Source organism: Catharus ustulatus, assembly GCF_009819885.2.
Source record: "Catharus ustulatus isolate bCatUst1 chromosome Z unlocalized genomic scaffold, bCatUst1.pri.v2 scaffold_29_arrow_ctg1, whole genome shotgun sequence".
NCBI classification, from domain to species: Eukaryota; Metazoa; Chordata; class Aves; order Passeriformes; family Turdidae; genus Catharus; species Catharus ustulatus.
In genome coordinates, this window is record NW_024879446.1 from 455,201 (window position 1) to 480,864 (window position 25,664).

The 25,664-nt window shown below is 39.8% G+C and overlaps 1 protein-coding gene across 2 annotated transcripts in view; it reads left to right on the forward strand.

The window, feature by feature from the left end:
- CAST (calpastatin) overlaps window positions 1-25,664 on the forward strand; it is a 50,542-nt gene that overhangs the window by 23,635 nt on the left and 1,243 nt on the right. The window contains exons 4-29 of one of the 2 annotated variants that reach the window (XM_033086558.1): window positions 3,417-3,476; window positions 7,715-7,765; window positions 8,025-8,081; window positions 8,245-8,361; window positions 9,368-9,466; window positions 9,960-10,061; window positions 10,599-10,679; window positions 10,774-10,827; window positions 11,426-11,515; window positions 11,661-11,756; window positions 12,459-12,557; window positions 13,330-13,413; window positions 14,106-14,153; window positions 16,127-16,231; window positions 16,514-16,609; window positions 16,964-17,065; window positions 18,085-18,168; window positions 18,638-18,685; window positions 18,841-18,936; window positions 19,454-19,552; window positions 20,313-20,414; window positions 21,405-21,497; window positions 21,922-21,975; window positions 22,407-22,496; window positions 23,282-23,361; window positions 25,164-25,230. In XM_033086558.1, the coding sequence (XP_032942449.1) occupies window positions 3,417-3,476; window positions 7,715-7,765; window positions 8,025-8,081; window positions 8,245-8,361; window positions 9,368-9,466; window positions 9,960-10,061; window positions 10,599-10,679; window positions 10,774-10,827; window positions 11,426-11,515; window positions 11,661-11,756; window positions 12,459-12,557; window positions 13,330-13,413; window positions 14,106-14,153; window positions 16,127-16,231; window positions 16,514-16,609; window positions 16,964-17,065; window positions 18,085-18,168; window positions 18,638-18,685; window positions 18,841-18,936; window positions 19,454-19,552; window positions 20,313-20,414; window positions 21,405-21,497; window positions 21,922-21,975; window positions 22,407-22,496; window positions 23,282-23,361; window positions 25,164-25,221 (2,145 nt within the window). In that variant the 3' untranslated portion in view covers window positions 25,222-25,230. The remainder of the gene's footprint in view (window positions 1-3,416; window positions 3,477-7,714; window positions 7,766-8,024; window positions 8,082-8,244; window positions 8,362-9,367; window positions 9,467-9,959; window positions 10,062-10,598; window positions 10,680-10,773; window positions 10,828-11,425; window positions 11,516-11,660; window positions 11,757-12,458; window positions 12,558-13,329; window positions 13,414-14,105; window positions 14,154-16,126; window positions 16,232-16,513; window positions 16,610-16,963; window positions 17,066-18,084; window positions 18,169-18,637; window positions 18,686-18,840; window positions 18,937-19,453; window positions 19,553-20,312; window positions 20,415-21,404; window positions 21,498-21,921; window positions 21,976-22,406; window positions 22,497-23,281; window positions 23,362-25,163; window positions 25,231-25,664) is intronic. The other variant, XM_033086559.1, reaches the window with a different exon arrangement.

Below are 25,664 nucleotides of genomic sequence, written 5' to 3' on the forward strand. Positions count from 1 at the left end.
ATGAGTTTCCAAGAGTATTCCTTCTCTTAATTCTATCAAATTAGCTCCCAGATCTCTTTACTGAAAAGCCATCCTCTAACTCAAGAGCACCTGAGGTCCTTTGGTCAACTCCTGTGCAAAGTCTGATCCCTGTTAATTACCCCTTGCAGGGGGTCACCCTGCAGCTCTGCTATAATTAACAAGGATCAGTCTTTGCCTAATCAGTGCTGTCCTGTAACCTCTTCCCTGTGTGTCGAGTCATTGCTGTGGTGGTCTCAGGGGTTTTAGGCAGAGAACAGCTCCTGCTGGGCAATCAGTGGTCCTGGATGCTGTGGATTTGCCTCCCAGCTCACACAAGAGCTGAGTGTTCATGATCCCTCCTGCACCTCTCTCACAGGGCACCAGGTCTGGCACAGCACCCTCCAGAGCCCACGCCTGGTTTCAGGCAGGACCCACAGGGGTGCAGCTGGCAGGTAAAGGGGAACCAGCACTGATCCTGCCAGGTCTCCTCTCTGGCTTTGCCCTCCAGGGATCAGAGGCTGCCCCACTCTGCTTTTGCAGCATCTCCTGACTTTCTCTGCCCCAGCCTCCTGGTCTGGTTCAGTCCTCTTTTTTTGACACCCCAGCCTTGCAGTGAGGAGGTTTTCTCTTGAGCATGTCCAGAGGAGGCAACGAGGCTGGGGAAGGGCTGGGAACACAAACCCTGTGAGGAATGGCTGAGGGAGCTGGGCTTGTTCAGCCTGGAGACAAGGAGACTCAGGGGTGACCTTACCACTCTCTACAGCTCCCTGAAAGGTGGCTGTGGTCAGGTGGGGTTGGTCTCTTTCTCCAGGCAGCACTGACAGAACCAGAGGACACAGTCTCAAGCTGTGCCAGGGGAGATACAGGTTGGATATTAGGAAAAGTTTTTTAAGGAAAGGATGATAAAATACTGGAATTTTCTGCCCAGGGAGGTGGTGGAGTCACCATCCCTGGATGTGTTTTAAAAAAGACTGGATGTGGCACTTGGTGCCATGGTTTAGTTGAGGTGTTAGGGCATGGGTTGGACTTGATGATCTTGAAGGTCTCTTCCAACCCAGTGATTCTGTGAATTCTGTTGGGGCTGAGCATGCCGGTGTGCAGTCAGGGTGTGCCACAGCCTGGCAGCTCTGCGTCAGGAGGGTTTTGTTGCCAGGTTGCCAGGCAGCACTTCAGTATTTACCTCCACGCCTGACACAGGTCCCTGTGCTGCTTCACGCCTTCTGCAGTCCCTCCGTGGAGCTGTGGCAGAAACATCTGGGCACATCTGGCAGCAGAGCAAGGTCCAGGGGACGGGAGCACCAGAGCATTGTGTGGTAAGAGGCTACTCCAGGAGCCAGGCTGGTGGTGACAAGGTGGTGACAGTGATGACCACACCAGCCAGAGGGGCTGGAGCTCAGCAGCCTCTTGGTTTGTAAGCCTGCTGGCTGGAGGGCAGGAAGGACAAGGACCCTTCTTCTTCCCTGGAGTGGCTCTTTTTGGGGAGAGAGTGGAAAATCATGGGCTGTTGTTGTGGAACTTGAGCCGGAGGTGGGGGAAGAGAAGCAAGGCACTGCCTGGTGGTCCCTGTGCTCTTCCCACCTCTCCTACTTTTCTCCTTCGGGCTTTGTTCCTCCGAGTTAACCCTGACTGTCCCCAGGGAGGATGGCTTTTTGTCCTCCACAGCCACTGGTCAGCAGCCATGCACTGAGCTGTTTTCTATTTCCAGACTGCTCCTCTTCCTCCATTCTTCACCTTCTTGCTTCTACTGGTCACTGCCTTCCAGCTGGACAGGGCAGGAAGAAGCAGCTGGAGTTTTGGGAGGTTTTCATTTGTCCCTGCAGGTTCTGGTGGTGGTGCTGTGCTGGGACATGGGAAATTTTTTTTTTCATTGCATTTTAAGACAGTGGCTTGGTAGGAGTTTCCTGAGGGCTGGAAGGGAGAAGGACTGAGATAAATGTTTTTGTTACTAAACAGACAGGGACTATGGTGACTAATACGAAGGTGTAGAACAGATACCTACTTATTAGTCATGCAGAAGGAATTCAAATTAAGTTCTTGCAGAGGAAAGAAAAGGAGAGGAAAAATTATTAAAGAGCAAATGAAGAAAAAGACTGTGTTGCCAGCAGGTTACCTGACTGTGGTAGTGGAAATAGGTTAAAAGGTTATTAAAATCTTCAGTTCTTTGCCCTGATGTAGGCGGCTCTGTACATTCTTCTATGTGTTTCCACCCATGCAAAAGCTCCCATCTATTATGTAGTCAACCTGTAGGTATATGGAAGCAGGTATTATTTATTTACTTATCTGCAGTGTGACAACTGCAGATTCTCTACAATAATTAGAACAGTCAAACCTTTCACTGAGGTGAGACACCAACTAAGCTGGTGGGGAGACCATGCTGTTGTCATCATAGTGTGCATTTTGAATTCTGTACAGTTTTTCTCTTACTGCTGAGAAATGCTCATGCTGCAAAAAGTTACGCATATTAAAAGTCTTTCCATGTGAAAGTAAGAAGCCACCATGGGGTGTAGAATAGTAATATGACTTCAGTTCAATCAAACTGTATGTGTATGTGATTTCATACTCTTAAGTAGAATGGCAAACAGAGACAATGCAAAAAAGTGGAAGAGAAGAAAAAAAGTAAAAAAAATTGGTAAATTGTGATGTATGTTTAAATGTTACTGTGACAGAGACAGCAAATCATAGAACACATCTTTGAGCGTATGCAAAAATACAAAATACTCCTTTAAGCAGAGGAGCCTGAAGCAGGAATAGAGGAGTAGTATTACTTCTTTGTAAAGTATTAATGAGACAGCTGGAATGTTCTGGGCTTTGGAGTTTGATACAACCACAACAGAAACACACCATGGTGTTTTGGATTGATATCCCTGAAGCCAAGAGAACAGACCTGGCCTTTGTGGAGTTCCACAAGGGTTGGATGATATATTGGAACACTGTGGCGGACATGTGTTGCTTACATGTTAACTACTCCTTTTTATCTCGACATATTTGAGTTTGATACTTTAGTATTAAGTATTTTCTGTAATAAACCAGTAAATCCAGAGGCACAGTTTTTGTTTAAAAAAGTTTTTTTTAAAAGTGTGGATGAATCCTAAATAGGTAGATGTGCTTCAGTGTGAGAGCAGGATTTGAGTTTGTCTTGGTACTTGTTGGAAAACTTGCTGTCAGTACATGTCAGAGGAGCAAACATGATGTTTAAAGAAGGTCTTTGGGCATCATCAAACTGTCAAAATTCCGATGTGTGTACTGTAGAAATACAGGCCAGATAAAAAAACTGAAATAATAACTCTAATTTTTGGAAATAATTTATTCTTAATTTTCATCTGGATAACAGTGAATTCAGATTCTTTATACTTAGTTATTACAAGAATTTATTACAAAAGCAAAGTAGTTTTGTTTTGTTTTGTTTTTTCTTTTAGAAGCAGTCTCCTTCTGTGGATGCCTCAAAACCACAAATTATGAAGCCATCTGAAACTAGGGTAAGAATTTCAGAAGAAAATCATGCTTGCATGGCCCATGGCACATGTGTGAAACCATGGAATTTCCTTTTTAACACTTTGATACTGAGTAACTTCTCCCGTATTTCTTATCTGTAGCTTAGTTTCCTCCAAAAAAAAAATCTTAAAAAGTGCAATTCAAAGCAACCAGAAGTTTTAACAACAGCAATAAAAAGAACATGAATTGCAGTGTTTAATTTTAGTTCACATTTTGTGACATGTGTATAGCTCCCCCCAGTGTAACTGCAGGGTTATTTTATTTTACCTGGCGCTGATTTTTCACATCCTTAAAGAACCCAGGATGAGCTTCCAGCTTTCTATGTGTGTACAGTTGCATATTCTCGTTAATCCCCCGTGGTTCTCTGTCTGACAGCTCCTCTGCCTTTCCCCTTCACACTTGTTCTGTCTTGTTTTATGGCTGTGGCTTCCTCAGCGTCAGGGCTGTGTCATCACTCCTGTCCTTTGCTTGTTGGGAGAGAGTCATCGTCCTCATCTTGCCTAAGAGGAGCTACATGTGCTCTTTAAACACATGATTGATTGTTCTCCCTCCCACCTCTTCCTTTTTCCTCCACCACAACAGCAAAACCAGCAGAATTTGGGTGCCAGAGCAGGCCAGCAGGGGCATGTGTGGTGGGAAAGGCTCAGGCTGCCTGCACCTGGTGTAGATGCTTTAAAGGGGTGAGGGTGGGAGAGGTCCCTGCAGGTAAATGGCACTGCTGGAGGCCCTGCCAGGCAGCCTGTTGGCACAGTCAGAACTGAGGTTTGGTTACCTTCCCAGTATTGTATATGTATTTTGTTATATATTTTTTCACATATTATTTATTTGTTTATTTATAATAAATATATTTATATATGTATTTATATATGTATGTATATATATGCATTCCTTGTACATATTTTAATATATTTATATATCTATTGTTTTCCCTTTATCAAATGGGAAGTTTCTTTGTGACCTTTTCCTCTTTTCTCTGGTCATTCTGGCCTGGTCTCCATCTCTGTGTTTGAACTTGGCCATTACATCCCCCTCAGCCTTTTGAAACCCTTTTCCTCCACACACACGTACATCTTAGGAGCTGAATGGCAATTAAACAAATTTTCCATTTGTGCACCATCATCATTACTCACGAGTGAAGGCATCTGTCAGCCTCTGGTTTCTCCTCCCTGTTGTGTTTGTGGGCAAACTCATTTGTGTCATGTTCATTAAAATGTGCGGTTCTCCATATGGTCTAATCCAGACAGCTATGGTCTTTCCCTACTTGAAATTTAAAACAACTCTCAGAAGAATGTGGTAAATGAGCCAAAAATAGAGTAGCAGAGGCATGCTTCAGCACTGTAAGACTGGTAAATACAAATCCCTTTGAAACAGTGGCCTGCATTTGCATGTGTAACATAATTAATGTTTTCTTTTAATGTCTGTTGCATTATTAGTGCCTTTCTCCTGCTGGATTAAACAAGTCATTTGCATTTTTGACAGCAGACTTCTTTGAAAAGAAGTAAGGTTGCTGAGTCACTTCAATTTCTAGTCCTAAATTTCTTGCAAATTAACACATCTTTCCCAATTGTCTGCTGTAACCACATCTCATTTGTCCTTCCTAGAGTCTCTCTGGTGTGTCATTGCTCTTAAACATGCTCTGGACCCCTCTTTGACCTCCTGTGCTCTCTGTGTGTCCTTTGCCTCTAATGAACCCTCAGCGTTGTGCCTCTCTGAGACAGCCCTGAGTTCACTGTGCAGAAGAAGGAATGTGGAATTGCTTGTTCTGTGGGCAAAGCCTGGGGTTAGGTGGACAGCGTGGAGGACCAGGGCGTAGAGCCAGCACTCTGTGGATTTTTGTTTGCAGGATTGGAGGAAACAGGGTTCTGCCTCCATCACAAACACGTCCCCTTCAGCTGCCTTCCTTTCGCACATGTTTGTGCAACTGCACTGTGAGCCAAGGAACCAGTGAAAAAATATAATTTTTCATTTCCAGACCATTTTTCAGTCCGTTTAAAATGTGTCCAATCAGATCCTGACACAGCGCGGTTGAAGGGGAAGTGGAACATCTTTTTCTCCATAGGAATTCAGTGCGTGCCATCAGCTGATGCACAGCTTCAGTCTGTGGCTGCTCACAGCTAACTCTTTTTAAAGCATGGCTGAACAATTCCTCTGAATAGATAGTCTCATACTAAAATTGTTGGTTTGACTACCTGGTTTTTTTTGTTTGATTTTTTTTTTAAATTAGATTTGAACTTTGTATATTGCTAAAAGTGTATCTAAATAGATGTGTCTCTTGAGCAGGTGTTTATAATCATGTGTTATTGTGGCCTCAGCATGCTTTTTGTGTGCAAGTCTTGAATCAAATTCTTGGCCATATGGGTCCATTTGTTCTTCAGCATCACCAAACATAAATTTATAGTATGGGCAATTCTGCATAGGCATTAGAAAAGGATAGTGAATGGCATACCTCACACAGAAGGTGCAGTAGAATAATACAATATAAAAAAGAAGACTTGCAGTTGCTCATAACTGGTTTGGCAGGTTGAGAATTGTAGTCAATATTCTATACAGCTGTAGTTGGGTGTGGGCAGAAGTGCAAGTACATATATTTTATGATCCTGAAGAAATAAGGTGTGCTTAGTCTTCTTCTACAAGGCAGATAAGAAAAACCTGAATTTGCGCTCTGACAGCAGAGTACTTAGTATCCTGAGCAGGCAGTAGTCCCAGAGCAAAAAAACATCAAACTCTGTATTTTTGGTACTTCATCTTTGCACTTCTGTTACATTTTTTGGATCTTGCTCCTGAAGGACACCTCAAGTCTTATTGACTCGTTACTTTAGATGTTACAGGAACGCACCCAACGTTAATTTATCTTAAAAACTAGGAAAATCTCGGATTAACCTTTCCTTACAGGATTATTTAGTGTATAGGTACAAAAATGGATGTGTGTCTTTGACTTAACAGTAGTCACGTAATAAGGACAAACAAGTGGGAGCATATAAAGCATGACTGAATGTGACACTTGGTGTGATTTGATCAGGTTTTAAGCATCAAGACAAAACACAAAGTAGGAAATTTGGGGAGGGGGTGGGAATCTGCAACCTCAAGTGATGTTTTTTTTTTTAAAAATACTTACTTTTCATATTTTTTCTCACTTTGAGAATTTTTACTTCTCACTCTCTATCAGTATTTCCCCATTTGTGTTAGTGGTGGTGTGTCCTTCAAAGCTTGGAGACCTTTGCCAGGATTATGCCTAGGTATCTGCATTTAATGTGTGCTCAGGATTTCCCAGCCAAGCGTCTGCAGTTCAGTGTGAGGTTGTGGATACTTGCGTAACAAAATGTAAACAAACTTAGCAAATTTCTCTGTGTAGTCAGCCAGAAAACGGAAGCTGGGTGATTCTAAATGGTGAAGAGTGTTTGGCAGATGAAAGGCTCTTTTTGTTTTGCTGATAGTGCAGCTGAAGTAGCCAGAAAAAGTAGGAAGAAAGACATGGTGAGGAGGCTGGGTTCTTCTCTGCTTAACAGACATAACAATTCTTTAATTTTCCAGTTTTAGTTCTTGCTGTTGTAATTTATTGCTTACTGTACTTTGAATGAATCACAGGGCTTGATTTTATGGCATGACTGCAGAAGATTTTCAGGTGTAAACCCTGGAAGTGCAGGCATGTAATTGTATCCTAGTCAGGTTGTCCAGCTCTGTTGTAAAATAAGAGCATTAGGAGGTTACAGAGGAGAGGAAAAACACAAAATTTCTACTGTGTGTAGTATAAGGATATTGACAGAACCTATCCCACCCTGTGTATTTGCTGTTGAATCTAAGTAATTAATGTCTTTTCCATCAGAACTATTTTTATAACTACTTACTTCAAAATTATAATTATTTTATCCAGAAATTAGTGAAAAATAATTCATTAAATAATATTTGAGGCTATTTCAGAAATTGCTAGTGGCAATTTGGGTTTGGTATCCAACTGGTTACTTTATTTTAACATCTCTCCCTCTCAATTCCCCACATGAGGAATGAGTGTGTCAGTGTGTGTGGATGTTTGCACACATTTGAATGCTCTTAAATCACTGCCAGCCTGTGTTAGGATGTTGTGAACTGCAAGATTAGTGTGTAGTAGTTGGGCAGCATGTGTGCTGACAAGTGTGAACCTGTCTGATATTCTGCTTTACATAATCTCCTCCTCCGCAAATAATCATGCGTGTAAATCTCTGCTTAAATGTTTTTTATATTTCAGTCTGCACCAACAACCAAAGCAGGATCTGAAAAAAACACGCAGTCAGACAAGGTAAATACCCACCTTTCACCTTTGCAGAGTTGCTGCACTTTGGTCTTTTACTAACTTTGAAAAAAGAGGCTGAACTCTTGGCTCTTTCTGTGTCACATGAAACTGGTGTGTGATCAGTGCATAAACTTCAGGACAGCCCAAGAAGCATCCTGTGAACCTTCCTTAGATCTGTCTTGTGCTTGTTTGGGCTAGCATCCTTTGGATCATGTTCCATAGCACTGAGTGGTGGAAACCATCTCAATTTTTTATTTTATGACAGCCTACAGACTCTCAAAACAAACAGCTGTCTGAAGAGAAGCAAAAAGAGCCCAATGGGGTAAGTTGTATAATTTCTACCTCTCTATATCTCTCTCTCTCTTTGAGCTTTTTAACTAGGGTTCCTTCTGGTATTTTACTTCCATCTTTCACTTAAAAGATTAGATTGGAGAAACAAAAAGCCAACTCTGTGTATCTAGTGATAATAGTTTATCTCTACACAGGGGAAAAACCAAACCACACCTACTGTAACAACAGCTCCTAAAACAACTAACACAGAAAAAGTAACTACAACTCAGGCTGACCAGCCTCCACCTGCAGCCTCCACAGACACAGCAAAGGTATTGTAGAAGCAACAACCACTTTTTATTATTTAAGCCAATTTTGGTTATTTTATTGAGGGGCTGTTAGGAATGCCCATAAAGATGGATTCTTTAGGTGAATATTGTCAAGTGAGACTTTGAGGCCCCCAAAACTCATGGTGTAGATAAGCTGCTGGCCAAGCAAACAACATTAAGAACATCACAGTTTTAGGGCTGTTCCTTTGTGTTTGGGGCTCTTCTGTTTTCTCTCAGTTTTTTTTAAAGTTCCTTGTAGCTACATGGCTGTCTCTTATTCCTTGTCAGGCTCTTCCTTTCTCACTGCAGGGTTGGCTCCAAATGTAGCAGGTCAGCCCTGAACAAGGCTCTAAAAAAAAAGTAAAGTGAGGAAGGTTGGGGAAAAAAGCTGGGGAGGGGTCATTTCCACATGGCAAATAGAGAAAAAATGTGAATGAAAAGCACGTGGTGGCATCAGGATGTGGATGTTTTGGTGTGCTGGTGTGCACATGCTTGGTGACAAGGCTGGGGTAACAAGAGTTCCTGCAGCTCTGCTACAACATACTTATTCTTGGCAGAAAATGGGAGTGTCAGTAATGCAGAACTCTGCATTTTGTGTGGTGATGTTGCCCCTCCACCTCCCTGCCTGCAGCAGTTTCCACCCCACTTTCCTGAGCACCTTTTGCAGCTGGAGCTTAATGGTGCATTGAGAGCTACCAGGAGTAAATGGCAGATTTCCAAAGACACTTGGAAGGGACCTCAAAGTCTTTTTTGCCCTGCAGATTTCTTTCATTGGCAGCATAAAAGGAGGTAGAATGCTTAAAATAGAAAGCCTTCTTTCCTACGGCACAATCCTACTGGAAACAGAGCTTTATGGCGGTAACTCATCTGGGTGCTATGCATTTGCACCAGCCAGTTGTTGAATCCAAAAAACTCTGTACAACCTCAGCATTGGATGTTTCACTTTGTTTTATCTCTCTTTTAACATTGCAATAAACTGTCTCGTAATTTTTCTGTTTTTCTTTTCCAGCAAAAGTCCAAGGAGATGTCCACAGTGGCTGGTGCAGCTGCTGGAACAGGCACAGCTGCTGCAAGTGTGGTTGCTGCTTCTGACAAATCAAGTACTGAGGTTAGTAAACACAGCTCCAGAGGCAAAGGCTTCCCTTGTAATAATGTCTCAGAGGATGCTTCTCTCTGTGAAATACTTCAGGAAAAAAAAAGTAATGGGTGACTGCTGAAGTACTGGTACATGCTCAATGTATGTATGATGGTAGAGTGCCATCTGAAGGAAGAGGCAAAAAAGAAGTGGTATGTCATTTGTGTTTTGTCAAAGAGGACTTCTTTAAAAGCTAGCTTAAAATCAGTTACTCCCTATCTTTGGTTATATTTGAATATGCATGTGTATCCACTGATACACAAATACAAAATACCTTGTTAATGACACTGGAGAATTGAGTTTGGAACCATTCTCACTGAAAAATATGGCAAGTACATGCCCTGCTGAAGGAGAGATTTTAGGTTGGTTTCTAGGCGTATTCTACAGGTTCACCAGATGCTTCAGATGTTTTTTTTCCCCTGTATATAGTTTGGTAACTTCTGTAATGGTTTACTTATTTTTTTAGCCTGGTATGGATGAGTCAGCACTTGATAGCCTAATAGACACCCTTGGTGGACCTGAGGAAGATGTGCCTACTACTCCTGTTTACACTGGCCCAGAAATCACGGTATTTTATACTTCACATTGTTACTTTAAATTACATCTGTAGTTGATCATTACTGCGTTGATGCAGGACCTGTATCTGTGATCTGTGAAGAGTTAAAACACAGAGAAGAGTGTGCACAGTTACATTTTGATGTTGGTTTTCTCATATGGAAATGACATAGTTTTGGGTATTTGTTAAGAATGCTTAACTTTGAGTCTGAATGGGAGAGTCATGTAAAAAGGATTAGATTACAAGCTTAGTGGCTCAGCAAAACATGATAAAAATTATAGAATTTAAATTTTGGATATTTACAAAGCAGTCTAGGTTCAGCAATACACCCTATGGTCTGAGACAGTGAAATGGCTTAAATTAGGAATCTGGAAACATTTTGCTGAAGCAGGTGGGGAGGCATGTGCATAACAATAGATACTGAAAGACACTATAGAGTGTCCTAGTCAATATTTGCGTTTTCTTTCTGGCAATATCACTGTAGGTAACTCTTATCAGAAATTTATTTCAGTAAAGAACGGTACACAAATGTGTGCATTATTTTCACAGGAAGATATATATTCAAGATACTTGGAAGAAATGGGCAAACGGGAAGGTAGTCTCCCTCCAGAGTACGTTAAACTGTTGAAGGTGAGTGAGTAAAAAAGCACATTCTTCGTGTGTGTTTTCTGTTATATTGGGTATTTCTGCTTCCCATTTACTACAAAATTAATTCTCATTTTAGAGCAAAGGATATGGCAAAGATGTGGTCCCACCGAAACCAAATGAGCAAGAGGAAGTAAGACTCTTTTTTTAATGTACTGGAAAGTGAAAGTGACCTGTTTATCATTGGATTCATAGGAAAATATAAATGTTGCCTGTTCTCAAAACTGGACTTCAGGCAATGAGAGGGGGATGTGGAGTAAAAAATAACATTGATACTGATAAAACTAAATAGAGCTTGGCACAGATGTTTTTAATAAAGGTGTAGGAATTTTCACAATCCTGAAGCTAAAATGAGTCAAATAAATACTTAGAGAAATGACAGAAGTAGTGGGGATATGAATAACTAAGGAGAGAAATACATGCAAGCAGGAGTCTCTCTGTAATGCCTTCAGCAAAGACTACTTGTATTTCTACACTTAGCCAGAGATTTCTGTCAGCCAGCATGATTTTACCAGTTTGGAAGTTTAAAATACTCAATATAAAAGCTTATCTGAGACATGAATCAACCAGTGGGAGCAAACACCATTATTTTTTGTTGTGTCAGGAACTTGTGCCAGTGAGGTCACTGTGTGAGTAATTGTGGCACACACTCAGGCTCTAAACTGAGTTTGACCCGTGATGATATTTGAATTTTCTCATGGTCATAATTTGGTTTGCAATTCCTTACTCAGAAGCCAATGACAGATGAGGAGCTTGCAGAGGCCCTGTCATCTGACTTCACCTGCAATGCTGCTTCTGCTCAGGAGAAGAAGACAACAGAGGTATTGACACATTCCTTGCCATTGCATGCATTCATTGTGTGGAAAAATTGATGTTGTTACCATAATATTTCATTTTAAAGTAGATAAAATTTCCTGCATGTTTTCTATTTTTGCAAATTTGCCTGTAATTTCATCTCACTTGTAGGAACCAAATAAAGAAGGAGAAATTGTGCAAGCACAAGCAGCAAGTTCAGTTAAGACCTCAGTTCCTCCTAAGGAGAAGAAAACAAAATCAAAAGAGGTACACATAGTCCTTCTTTTACTGGTTTCCTTATAATTAAAATTTACAGGCACATGCTGTTGTTATGTGGTTTTGTTCTCATAAAGATGCTCATCATCCACATTTTCAACTGTAAATCCTCTTTATTATAAAAAATACAGGAATAACAAGAAATGCCATTGCCCGAATTCCATTGTGCCTTAAACATCTGACTTTAGTGTATCAGATGATTTCCCTTCTGGATTCTGAGGGAAAACTGTGGTTCCCCTCACTAGAAGAAGCAGAGTAGCAATATTAGTAGGAAAATTTTCTTAGCTCTGTGATCTGTGTTTAAAACTTGGATATGATGTAATTTTCTCATGTTTTATGAACCTTCTGGGTTTTCTCCTCTGAATAGAGCAAGTGTGACCTTACACTTTTTAAGTTTGCCATGACAAAGCATGTGAGAATTGTGTTAGATGACAGTGTGACACTGTGGGTTTTAGGGGGTTTTTCACTTCCTTTTTATTTCCTTCTCTCCTTAAAAAAAGCCCCATGTCTGACCAAAGCTGTGCTAATTCTGCCACATAATTTGGTGTTAAGGAAATTGGGTCAAGCCAGACCAAAATGACCCATCTGGAGCTGGCTGTTTTCTTCATATACAATATTAAAATACTGTAAAGTAAAAAGCCATGTCAGTTTAAAGAAATAAGAAAATGGTTTGCATGTTTTCTTAAAATACAGGAAATTAAAGATGATGCAATGGATGCTCTTCTTGATACTCTTGGAGGACCTGAACCTGAACCTGAAGAAGATCCCACCCCTGTTGTAGAGGTGTCAGAGGTAACACCTCACTCCTTTTTTTACCCTGGCTTCCATACTCTACCTGTGGAAACCCGAGTTCCCTTTGTTTAGACACTGGACAAATGTGTAAAATAACAAGAAAGTGACATTGATATCAAAGGCCTGACGAATGTGTGAGTCTCAAGTGATTAAGAAAATGAAAAACATTAAGAATCCCAAGTGGATACAGGTAGAGTAGAGTATAGTAAGTTGGGCTGGAAAACTGTGAGCATGTAATTTGTTTGCTTGTACAAGCAAGCATTCATACATACATACATTCACGGGTAGCTACAGCTCTGGTTTGGGTTTTTTCCCCAGCACTCTATACAATTTATAGCAAGCTTTCATTTTGCATGGATTTGCTGTTTGATTTTTGACTTCCTCTGTGTGTGCTCCTTTTTTCAAACTCCATTATCCTTCTAATTTGAGTCTTTTGCTATCTATTGAGAGTTTTGTTTTTCCTCAACAGATAGAATTTAAACAGTTACCCTGTGTTTGCACGTTAAGCTTTAACTTTTAGGTTTAGTTTTGCAAACTGTGTCCATAACCATAGTTAGAACAGGTTTTTTCCTGTCTTCACTTACATTTTACCACAGACATTTGGCAGGAATAAATTGAGGGATTTTAGTGTCTTGCTATATAGAATATTTTCATCTGATGCCAGTCCTATTGTACACAGTAGGCAGAAGAATCCTGATAGAGAAGTTGTGTACTTGGAGCTTTTATTTAAATTTATTTAAGCTTTCTTTTTTTGATGTTGTTTCTGTTTAAGGCAAAAGCCAAAGAGAAAAAGGAGCAAAAAGCTGGAGAACATGATGATACAATACCTCCAGAGTACAGGTTAACACCAGAGCTGGTAAGTTTTTCATATCTCCATTGCAGGGCACTGTGCCTGACACTTTATTTCATTACAGAGAGGGAAAGAACATGGGGAAAACAAACTAAACTAGTATTTAATCAAAGGTCTTCTCCTTGGTGATTTCTGTACCTCTTATTTCCTCCTCTTCCTTTGTGGGCATCACTGTTTTTTCGAGGCAGTCTGGGCAAAAATCTCATCCCACTCATGAGATGGGTGAGTCATCTCAACTGGCAAAGTCACCCTTTCCTTCTCCAGGAGTGACATTTCTTGTTTCTGAAATTAAATCTCAGCCTTGTAAAATCCATCCCTTTGCAGCAGTGCTCTTTGGTATCACTTTGTAGTGTAACCCTGAAACACTGGTGTAAAATGTAAAATGGTGGGAAAATTTTACTCTTTTTTTTTTTTTTTTTTTTAATTTTCCTGGATTGTCAACCTAAGTGATGGAAATTGACTCAAAGTTAACCAAAACAACAGCAGAACACATTTTGGTCTCTTGTAGTGTGCTGACATCCCATTTACTTTCTTGATCTACTTACCTGGTCATGTAAAAATTCCCCATTTAGGGGAATTCCTGACACTGATTAATTCTCGAGTATGTTATTTCCTTTACATTATTTTGCTGGTGATTACTGAGTATGGCACTTCTTGTATCAACAGAAAAATGTCAATAATTCTTAATTTCTTTCTAGGACAAAGATGGAAAACCAGTATTGCTGAAGCCTGAAGAAAAACCAAAGGTTAGAAAACTGACAGTATTGTAGGAGTGTGGCTAGATATCCTGTTTTCTCCCTCTCTGTCATCACTTCTCTCTGTAAGATGATGTAAGTCTCTTGGTCTGCTTGTGTGTTTTACTTCCTTGCACAAAACCTGCTGGTCAAAAGCATCAAGTGGAAGTTGATTTTATTGAAATTCCCTTGGCTGTGAATGAAAAATGCTTGTAAGGAAAAGATTTAGAGAGTAACAAGCCAGGAGAGAGTTACAAAAGTCATTGTTGACTCAAAGAAAAGCTGTGTGGGGAGTTAGTGTAAAGTATTCTATGGAGGTCTGTTGGAGCTGTTAAAGGGTAGAGAGAGGTGAAGCAGGAAAATCTTTAGTTTTCTTGACAGTTTCCTCTTGCTAGTGATCAAATAGAAAGGATTTTGACTGGAAAGAAGGAAAAAAGCTGCTGTGGACATTTTCTTACTCACAAACAACAATCTGGACTTTGCAAAGAATATCTATTGTGGCCTAGAAAGTGCAAGAGAGGATTAAAATACTGAAAGAGACAGTAGCAGTTGCTGTTTTAAAGGCACAGGAAAAAGGCAAAGGAACTGTGCAGTGAGGAACCTGAGGGCTCCACTTTGGAAATACTGTGGGCTGAGGAGTTCTGCCAGAAATTGCAAATCTCTGCTCTCCTGAAATGAGTGTGAAGGTCAGGACCGGTTTGAGTGCCTCTGAGCAGAAATCTGAAATAATTCACATTATTCAGGGTTAAAGAGTGGAGGGGAGGAATGCAAAGTGCTGTAAAAAAAAAACCTTTGATCGCTTAAAAATTTTTATGTCAGGTCTGGCATGTGTGGTTGTCTTGGGTGGTGGATATTTGAGACCTGCACAGAAGGGAGCTCCTGCCATGAGGAGGAAAAGGGAACAGCTGAGCACTGCTCTGCTCTGGAGCAATAAGTCCTGCTGCCAGGAGAGAGCACTGTAGGATCACCACTGATATCTATATATCTAATCTATGTATCTATATTTCTATATATCTCAGAAACCAAAATCAGTCAAATGGGAGAGGCTGTGTTAACAGCTGGAAACTATCAGCCACTTGCTGTTCTTCCATGATTTCTGGTGAAGGCAAAGTCCTTCCTTCAGGATTTCAGCTGGTGTTTGTCTTTTTTTGAGCCTCCACTCTGCCTAGACTTAAGCACATGCAGTGGCATTACTCTTAGTGAATAAATGTTATTACCTAAGTGCCTTTTAGGGGAGGGGTTTCTCTTTCAGAAATGTCATTTTTTTATGCATTATGAGCCTGTCCCTGAGCTGTTAGGTTCCATGCAGTAGCTAACATCACTGCTAGCAAAGATTTAAACATTTAGTACAGTAATTTGGAGGATGTACGTTTGGGAGGAGTAGCATTTGGACAGTAATTTGGAGGATTCCAGGAGCTTCAAGTATACAGATATAGGGGTGTGGATTGCAGAGGCCTAGTTCATATAGCGTCAGTAGCTTGTAATGTATCACGCACAACAGGAAACTAAAACTGCATTTTTATTCGCCAAAATACACACTGTAAAAACCACCGAGTATCAGCAGTCAGTGGACAGGCTAAGGGAAATTCTAGGGAACTCTAATTCTGCTAGTAAATATTAGCATTTTCTTCCTGATTAAGAGGTTGTATTTTCCTTTTCAGTAGCCCTGTCTTGAGCATTCTATATCTGGTTCTCTGTATTATGTTGTATATTGTATGTACAGTTCGCTGCAGTACATTGACTTATGAAAACAAAGAAACTTACTCTGAAGTGTGTTTTTCTTAACTTTATGCACTGCAAAATTAATTCTGTTCAGTTGCACATAATTGTGAAAGATTATTTCAGTGTAAGCTACAGATGTTTACCTGCTATATGAGTAGCTGAAATACAGCTCTTGAAAAAGTAAATTAAAAAGAGGCAGTGAGTCACCTGTGGCACGTATGGGGTTTTTTTTGTTTGATTGTTTGTTTGTGTTTTTTTTGCAGCCTTTGAGTGAATCTGATCTTGTTGATGAATTTTCAAAGGATTTTGCCTGCCCTGCACAGCCTGCAGTTCAACCCAGAGCACCAAAGCCCTGCAGCATATCCAAAGTATGTCTTTGTGGTTCACTGGAGAAGCTGACTCTGACAGCTTTGCTAAGACTGGGTAGTGCTACTATTCTTTCAAAAAAACCATTTCTTCTCTTCCTGTTTTACCCTTCCCATTGCCTTTAGTGGAACATGTAGTATTGGCACTCTTAACTGAGCATCTTCTGCCTTTAAACTTAGACTTTTCTTTCTTGTTTAGTACTGTATTTAGAAAAAAAATAATGGGCACATTTTGTGTTTTCTAAGCATACTCACTAAAATACAGTGTAAATTGTTCTGTTTCAGAAACCATCAGGTTCTGTGTCTGCAAAAGCCAGTGAGGATAAAGTGGTGCCTCGTGCCACAGCTTGCACTGTGCAGTCTGCAGCTCCTGTGTCTTCAGTAAGTAGTGGAGCCCCTTTAGGTGGAGCTGAAGCAAAACTCACTGTTTCATTTATGGGATGGTGGAGGCTGCTCAGTTCTTCCTCCATAGTGGTAACCCACAAAGGCTGAGTGGTTCAAAAAAAATAATAAGGAAAAAAAACTTTAAAAAATTTTTTAGAAAGTCAAGCACAATCTGAATGGTCAGTGACCTTCCTCATAGAGGAAGCCAAACTGATAGTTCTTGTGGTGTCCTCCAGCTCTTACTGCCCTAAATGGGATGCTGTTTGTGAACCTAATAGGGACTGCAGGAAAAGATAAAACTAAGTTTCTTCAGACTAGAAACTGTTTTTCCCTGTGTCAATACCCGTGCAGGTTGGTCCTGTGTCAGATGAAGCACTGGAAGCCTTGTCCAGTAGCCTAGGAAAGAGGAAGCCTGATCCAGATGAGAAAAAGCCTGCTGTGGACAAAGTTAAGGTAGAGAAAAAAACCAGACCTCAAAATATAGGCTGTTAATGTCATCACCTGTAGTGTCACTCCATTTCTGCTGGTCACAAACAAAGTAGACATTATGTTTTCACTTCTTTACAAATAAAATGTACTGTTGAAACCAGTTCTGTTCTGCTTAGGAATTACTAGTAGGATTTCAACATGAATACATTTTCCTAATAATTCTGACTACTCCAGTGCAGTAGTTCCCTCAGTTTCTGAAAACTGTGTTTTTGTTGTGTCCTTCTGCTGAACTGAAGCAGAATAAAAATGCACATCAGGGGTAGCACACAGTATGGTCCTTTTTCAGACTGAACCAAATTTATGATGAGGGGTTTAAATAAGGAATTATGCACAAAACTTTGGGGGTTTACATATTTAAACTGGGAGCCAGCCATAAGTAAGTCACTGAAATCCTGCCCAAGGGAATGCTGTTCATAGGCACAGTCTGAATTCCTCCAGTGTGCCACCCTAATCCAGATGGAATTGGCTGGAGCCAGAAACCAGGAACTGGAGTCAAAAACCAGCGCTTCTGGTGGCTGGAATTCTGTCAGACAAAAGTTCCCAAAGTTGGCTTTAGTCCCTTTTTTAGTTGGCATTTTCCCAGCATAATTTGTATGGGGGTAATAAAATTTGAAATGTACCACTGATTTCTCTCTTCAGCCTTCCTTTGCATGCAGTCCAGACAACTGTTGTGAGTTTCCAAAAATGTAAATAATTAAGACTCAGAGGTATTTTTGATTTTGGTCCACCCTTGTCTATTAGCTCTGCTAGCTTCACTGAAATTGGCAGAGCCGCTTCTGATACACAGAGGAGGAAACAGGCAGGGGAATGAAGGCTTTCTCAAGAGAAAATGCTTTTTTTAAACTTTCATGAGATTTGTATCTGGTGGTTGGATTGAATGAGAAGGACCAATTTGACTAGAAGACTGAAGGCTGGAAGCTTGCTTATGTGCATTTTTGTGGGTAGCTGTTTTTCTCACTGTGATTCTTGTTTTACCTTTACAGGAGAAAACCAAAAAGGAACAACACAAAAAACTGGGTGAAGAAGAAGAAACAATTCCTCCAGAGTACAGATTAACAGAAGCCAAAGTAATTTATTTAATGTACTTAGTTTTACTTCTCTGTCATTCCTCAAAATATGTGGATGAAACTGAGACTCCCATTTCACTTTGAAACACTGATGTTTTGGTTCAGCCATTTTTATAATATCTAGAAATTCTGGTTTGTAGTTCCCACAAATATCTGTCACCTATCATTGGATGCCTGCATGGGCATAGAAGTGGTTTAGATGCAGGTACCAGCAGATTAATAGTTCTGTCTGAGATTAGTCCACCAGAGTCTTTCAGCAGCTTCTGATATTTTAGGAATAAATAAATTGTGATTGGTTAAAGCTGTTAAGAAAGCCCCAAGGACCTGGATGTTTTAAGTGGCATCTTGAGTAGCAGTAGTAGATGCTACTGGTTAGGTCCCTGTCCTGTGTAACACTTTCTGTTGCTCAGAGAGTGCTTGTATTGCATGGCTGTTTAAGGTTTAATGCAAGGGATTTTTTTCTTTATAGGATAAAGATGGAAAACCACTCCTACCAAAACTAGAAGAGAAGTCACAGGTAAAAAAAGTGATGATTTCAAATAACTGTTTCATTCATGACTTACTTACCAAATGTCAACAGGGTTACCAAGTGTTCAGTTTAAAAATGTTACCTTCTTACTTTTTAAGAGATGAAGAGACTTACAATCTTCTTTTTTTTCTTGCCAATGGCAGCCTATGAGTGAAAATGATCTTTTAGAGGGTTTGACAGAAGGATTTTCCTGTTCTCCATCACCACCTGCACCATTACCTACATCAACTGTACTAAAGGTGAGTATATTACATTTCTGAAATCTGGTTTTATTTTCAAGTTGCTTGAATAATCATGACATTTCCTATGTTTCCTTTATAAAGTTCCTTAAATGAAATCAAATAACTAAAAATTTAAAATACTCCTTGCAGTAAGTTAATAGAAAAAACAAACAAACAAAAAACTAGTTATGTGACCTACCTTTTCACCATCTGCTTGCATAAGCAGTGCTTTGCAGTCAAGGATTTTAAAAGGGTTTTTTGGGTGGTTTTGGTGGTATCTTAGTTCTTTTGGAGTCATGTTAAACCCGTTTAAACTTCAGCTGTGGTGAGGTTTAACCCAGTGACTGAGATGGAAAAACAAACTGAGATGAGGAGCAGTTGCACAGTGTGTGTGTTTGGGGGGAGTGTGTTTCAATCTGAAATAAGCAAAGCTCCTCAGGAAAAGTAAATCGTAGAAATCAGCTGTGAGGATGCTGTGGTTTTTGGATCTGATGAGTGGTTTTCTCTGGTTCCCCCATGTGCCTTGTTCTTTCAGAAAGCCAAGGATGGTGTCAAGCCTGTGAGTTCCTCGGATGTGATCTCTGCTGCTACGGTTTCCTCAGTGCACTCAGCAGCTCCTGCACCTTCTACCTCAGTAAGAAACCTCTCCTGCAGGTTCTTACCCCAAAACGAGGGGTTCAGCAGTGAGGAGAGGCAGCAACATGATCCAGATAGTTTGACCAGTGTGGACTGTTGCAAAATTTAATAATTTATTACTAAAAATGACTATAGTGGAGAAGGAAAATGTTCCCATGGGGGGAAAAAAAAAAAAAAAAAAAAAAAGAAGAAAAGAATGGGTGGATGCTCCATTTTCAACAGAGTTCCACAGGCAGCAACCATGACCACCTTTGAATACCAGGGGAACTTTCCTTCATGGTGTTTTTTGTAATGTTGCTCCCACATTTTGGTCTATGCAGAGGGAGCTTCCCCTGGTGGCTCCCAGCCTGGATTGAAAGGGGAATATAAATCTCCTCCTGCCCTATGTTGGTTTTAAGGGATTATTTTCCATCCAGGTTCTGGATAAAATTGCAAAATTAATCGTAATTACTAAAAAATAATTGCCAAACAATTGCCAATCATTTCATAGATCTGTTTCCATTTCAGCAGCTAGGCTTACTTATGAAAAAAGAAAACTATTCAAGTAAATTCCATAAACTCTTCTTGAAATTATGTTTTCTGTAGGTCAGAAATATTCTGTATTTTTCCCCAGCTGTTGTGCTACGCTGCAAGTACAAAGGGAGTGCTCTTTGTTTACTCAAGTACTACAGTTCATTAGCCAGTACTTAGACTAGATTGATGAATTACATTATTTTTGCAGCAGATGTGCTTTCACAAATGTGTTTCTGCTTTGTTAGGGAGGAAAAGAGATGGATGATGCCTTGGATCTCCTGTCTGATTCCTTGGGACAGAGGGAACCTGACCCTGATGAGAACAAACCAGTTGTGGATAAAGTGAAGGTAACAAAAGACATTCTGAAACTTGAGCAATTTGGGGAGGGGGAGGGGTGGGAGGGAACAAACCAAACCATCAAAAAAACCCCTTCCAAAACCCCCAAATCTGCAATGGTTCTCAGATGCTCACAGAAATATGTGGCATTGGGATTTTAGATGTTGTAAGAGTAAGGTTATTGGAGAAAAAAAAAATCCATGCTTTTATGTATAGGTATATCAACCACTTTACAACCACTTGGTTTCTTGTTCTGTGAAAAATGGTTTAGTTAATATACCTTAGCTACTTGGAGGCAAGTGTTGAAATGTTACAGAAAATTTGAAATAATTGTAGTTCAGTGCCTTTCATTGCCATTGTTCCCATCATTTTTCAGCTGTCTTCTTGGGCCTCAGTTTCTAAAACTGATTTTCTAGCCCTCTGTTTTTTCAAGCTTTGACTTGTCTAACCACAAGTAACAAGTTCACTTAATCAGGCACTTTTTTAAACTTTTGTTGGTTTTGTCTTCATTTAGTCTTTCACAAAATCTGTAAAAGCCCTTCTGCCAACAATAACATAAATTTCTGCATAATAGTAGTAATAGTAGTAATAAATTGTAATTTGGAATAGCTAAGGTAAAGTACATTACTGGGGAAAAGTAAAACCTGTTTATGCTGCCTATCAATAAGTTTAGACTGGAATCTTAGCTGAAGAAAAAAGAAAAAAAGGGAGCCCTAAAAATGTCGCCATTTTAGAAAGACAGTCTGCTTAAAAACCTCCTTGTGGTGTTCTGTGTGGCATGTTCCTGATGTGCTGCCAGAAAAAAAATAAATGCAGTTTTTAAAACTTTCAGGCATGAAACATGATTAATAGTGAAATGAATATAAGAGGGTTTTCTCAATAGTTTTAAAATTTTAAAGTGAAAAAGGATATTTGTTGTAGGTCTGAAATGCCCTTTCACTTGTTCATTGCTAGTATTTCTAAATGGATATTAAAGTTGTTAAATAATTAAATTCTTTCAGGAAAAGGCTAAATCTGAACACAGAGACAAACTTGGAGAGAGAGATGAAACAATCCCACCTGACTATCGAAAACTTCTGGAGTCAGGTGAACAGGTAAGGAAAAACTGTCCTAGTTTTTATTTGCAACTGTGGAAATTTCAGTCTGCGTGAGCCAGTCTGTACCCTCTGAGATATTACAAGTTGAATAAGTGAGTTTCTGTACTGTATTTATATATTGGGGTAAAACATTTCAGTGAGAAACCTTTCAGTGAGAGTAGATCTATCCTTTCATTCTTGTAAGGCAAAAAAAAAAAAAAGGGAGGGGAAAAAAAGAAGTTTTATTCTTGGTGTTTTGGGGTTTTTCCCCCAACTGGGCAGTATGAACAAATAAATCACTTTGAACTACTAAAGGAATCTGTTCAGAACAGTGTAGGTTCATTGGCAATCTGTGAACACCCAGTAGTGTCATATATAAATACTTGTTTTTTAAAACTAATCTGTCCAGTTCAAAATAAGGATCTGCTTTTTTCTTCCCAAGAGTAAACCAGCAAAGCCAACAGCAAAGGATGATGTGAAACACAAAGGAAAGAAGGTAAGGTTTGTGATGGGCTTTACTGAGGGGTTTTTTTTATATTAATGACATTTATTCTGTGGGCTTTTTTTCATGCTGTAGGCTCTGATTTTGTTTCAAAGTTGTGTCACTGTAGGCTTAAGGGGTGATTCATTGCAAATACTTATAAATGCAGGAGGTAATACAAACAGTAGTGGACAGTAAAACTTTTCTGAGGAGTAACTCTTCACAATAAATGCAGTTTTTATGTACAGCTGCATTATGAATCTTCAGGAAATCAAGCCTCTCAAGAACCTCAAATAGATCTCTCTAACATATGTGTGGAGTTCAGGTGTGTTTTTCTTTAAGAAAAGGCACAATTAATTAAAGCAGACATAAATTCCTCAATGACTCATTTGACTGTGGGAAGCTGGGTTGGACATTTTGTGACTTCAAAATTAAAATTATTGCAGAAACCTACGGATGACAGTGCAGCTATTGATGCCTTATCAGGTGACTTTGATACTTGTGCAAAGGCGCCTGCTACACCCCAGCACTCAAAGGTAGGACATTTTCTGCTAATAACTTGCAAAATAAACAGGTTTTCACTCCTCACTTTCCTTTGCAGTAGTTCTTTTTAGGTTTACAGGAGGCCTGTCCAGATGCAGGGATTGTCTCACTTCTGCAGTGGAAGTTGGGTGTATTTCGCTGGAAGAAGGAAGGTTTGTGGTGATTAGAGCCTTTCAGACAAGCTTGGAGAAATAAGTTGAGCAGAGAAATGTGGTAGCAGCTTTTAAGAGTGTTCAGCAACTGCAGAGAGGCAGAGAAACCTTTGTACAGTGATAGGAGCAGTGGTTGTTGGCTGGAGCCGAGTTCAAGAGGGTATTGTAGAGAGAGAAGCAGGGAGCAGCAAAGACTTTTAGATGTGTTAGGGAAAACAGAAGAGTTGACAAGAAGAAAGCAGAAGGAATGGACTGGAGAGGTCCTGCAACTGAGAAAAGGAGAAGCAGCTTTGAAAGTGGTGTTAACAATCAGCTGTGTTCCTGGGAGGAGCAGAATTCCAAACAGAATTCTCAGGCAGCTGAACACAGAACCAGGTATTTCAAGTGCTGCTTCACCTGCTCGTGAAATCCAGGCATAAATCTGCTGCTGCAGGATTATTGTTCAGTAGTAAATACAAAATCTGCCCATCTCTACAGGTTTTTCTGATGCAATCTTCTGTCAGCATAGCCTGTGCTGCTGCAAGCCCCAATAAGAAGATTGTGTTTTGGCAGATGTCAAAGAAAGCAGGTGCTACAGTGCTCTCTCTATTCTCCTTGTAACTGTAAATTATTTTTTTTCTTTGGAGTGTAGGACAAAAGTGGAAAGGAAGCTACTACCACTAAACCAAGCTCAAAGGATAAAGGAAAGCCCAGAGACCCTAAAACGGTATAAACACATTTATTATAGTATGGATGGTCATAAAAGAGGGGCAGGTGGATTTTGGATTTATATTACAGGGTTGTTACTTGGAGGGGTGTTTTACATCAATAGGTTGAATTTGATCCATTTTTGTAAACACACACATAGGAGAAAGGCCCCTCTCTACTTCAAGGGAAATTGGCAATAAATAGGGGCAAAAAAATACTATCCTTCAAACAGAGGGTGGTCTTCTGAGGGAGTCTTGTGTTGTCTTCAGTGCATGCTCCACAGCCTTCTCCTTCCCAGATTTATTGATCTAAGAGTCCCATTTTACATGCCTATACCTGCCTTGAGCAGGATCCCCACCACTTCTCTCATTTCTTGACAGTTTTGAGTAACAGCATCTGAAAAATTATTAAAAAGTACTCCTACAACCACAGCCAGGTTCTCAAGTTATTATCATAAATTATTATTTTTAATGAATGAGGACCTACATACTTTCATAAATAAGTATGAATGAACATGGTGGGGAAATAAAGGCAGCTGTTTCTATATTCAAAAAAAAGCGGGGGGGAAGGTAGAGGGAAGGGGAAGATAAAAACTGTTACTTGGCTTTTTTTATCCAGAAGTACAGAAAATTGATTCAGGTCAGGGTGAAGCCTGTTCCATCATGTTGTTCTCACACAGGATCTGTGCAGTAGATGCCTGAATCAAATTATTACATCTGCTCTGAAAATGTTTATGTTTCACATACAGTGATGGGATTTCTGGTTGTTGTTGTTGTTATTAAATCACAACAGCTGCCTTTTGTGTGACCTCAGAACTGACTTGCAGTTCTCAGTGTAAAACAGGGGTGTCTTTATCTCCTCTTCAGGAGGGTGTTCTGAGCTGTAACCTGATCACTGATGTGGGTAAAAGGGTGTTTAGGAACAGGGAATTACAAGGTCAGGCACAACCCATTGTGTCTGAAAGAAAGCAGTTGATGGTGAAAAGGTGAAAATATTTGTACACAGCAGGAGTCACAAATACTCTCACTAAACTATCTCTATTTCAAGTGTAGATTGTATCAGATTATGTCTGAACTGTGATTCTGACATATTAGAAACTCTGCTCCATCTGTGTTAAGAGTTTCCTGTGAATTAATAACTTGCTTTTAAAATGAGACATTTTCCACTACAAGGCTACTATTGTAGTGATCACTATTATCATATAGTATTTAATTCAAATTAGATTTTAGAATTTTCATCTATCAAAATTTTCAACACAAATGTATTTCGCAGTTTGTTTCCTTCACTTTCTTTTAAGCGTTGTAATCAAGCTTTTTATGATGCACAGTGATGATTCCTTCACCATTTTCTGAGTTTTGTGGCAGAGATTTCAAAATTTTTTTCTAACATTGACATTAAAAATGTGTATAAATTGCTCAGACTTACTGAAATCTTAACTATGTTAACTTTCTCAGAAAAACCTTTTTCTGTTGGGGAAATACAATTTTCTATTTTGCAGATTATGTTTAGATGTAGATATATATTTGTGTTTTGTTCCTAAATTTGTGCTAAATGTCAGTAATTTTAAAAGTCTGCGCATTACTAAATCTGACTTGAAAAAGTCATCAGTATTTAATATTTCCTTCAGGACAGCACAAGTGGCCCTTTTCACATAGAGACTTCTTACTGATTCTGAAAATATCGAATCTAGAATACTTTATCACTACTTCTCTGTGGCAAAGGAGGATATGTCTAATATCACACAGTCTTGTCACTGTCTGATTTCAGATTTTAGTGCCACTAAAACTGGTTCAGTTTCTCATTGTCTCATCCTCTCTTTAGGCAAAGGGACACTCCTCCAGCAGCAAATCTGAGAAGCAGAAAACAAGCTAAACGTTAACCTTACCAGGTCAGATTTCTTTTTCCCTGTTCCCTGGGCTACCACAAAGACAATTACAATTTCATGCTTGTGAGTTAAAGCTGAGTTTTGCTAGCAGTCCTTGAACCAAACCAAGACATGGTTAAAACTGCTGCTAAATCACAATGCTTGAGATGACTTTTCACTTCAGGGTTCCCAGGCAGGAATCTTTATCCATTCAGTTTGTTACAGAACTACTTCATGTAGCTAAGCTCCTTTAGGCTGGGGGAATTCCAAGCGTTCCAACATGTGAAGTGCTGCTTCCCTAAGACATTTTCTCAGAGCACATCTCTTCCCTAAGCACATCTCAGCTGGGAGTTTTGATCTTTACGATGTTCACCTTGTGGCATTACCTGTGCTCTGGCCCCATCTGGAGGCATAGTTCCCATAATTCTTCCCAGATTTATGTTGTGAGTTTTATGTCC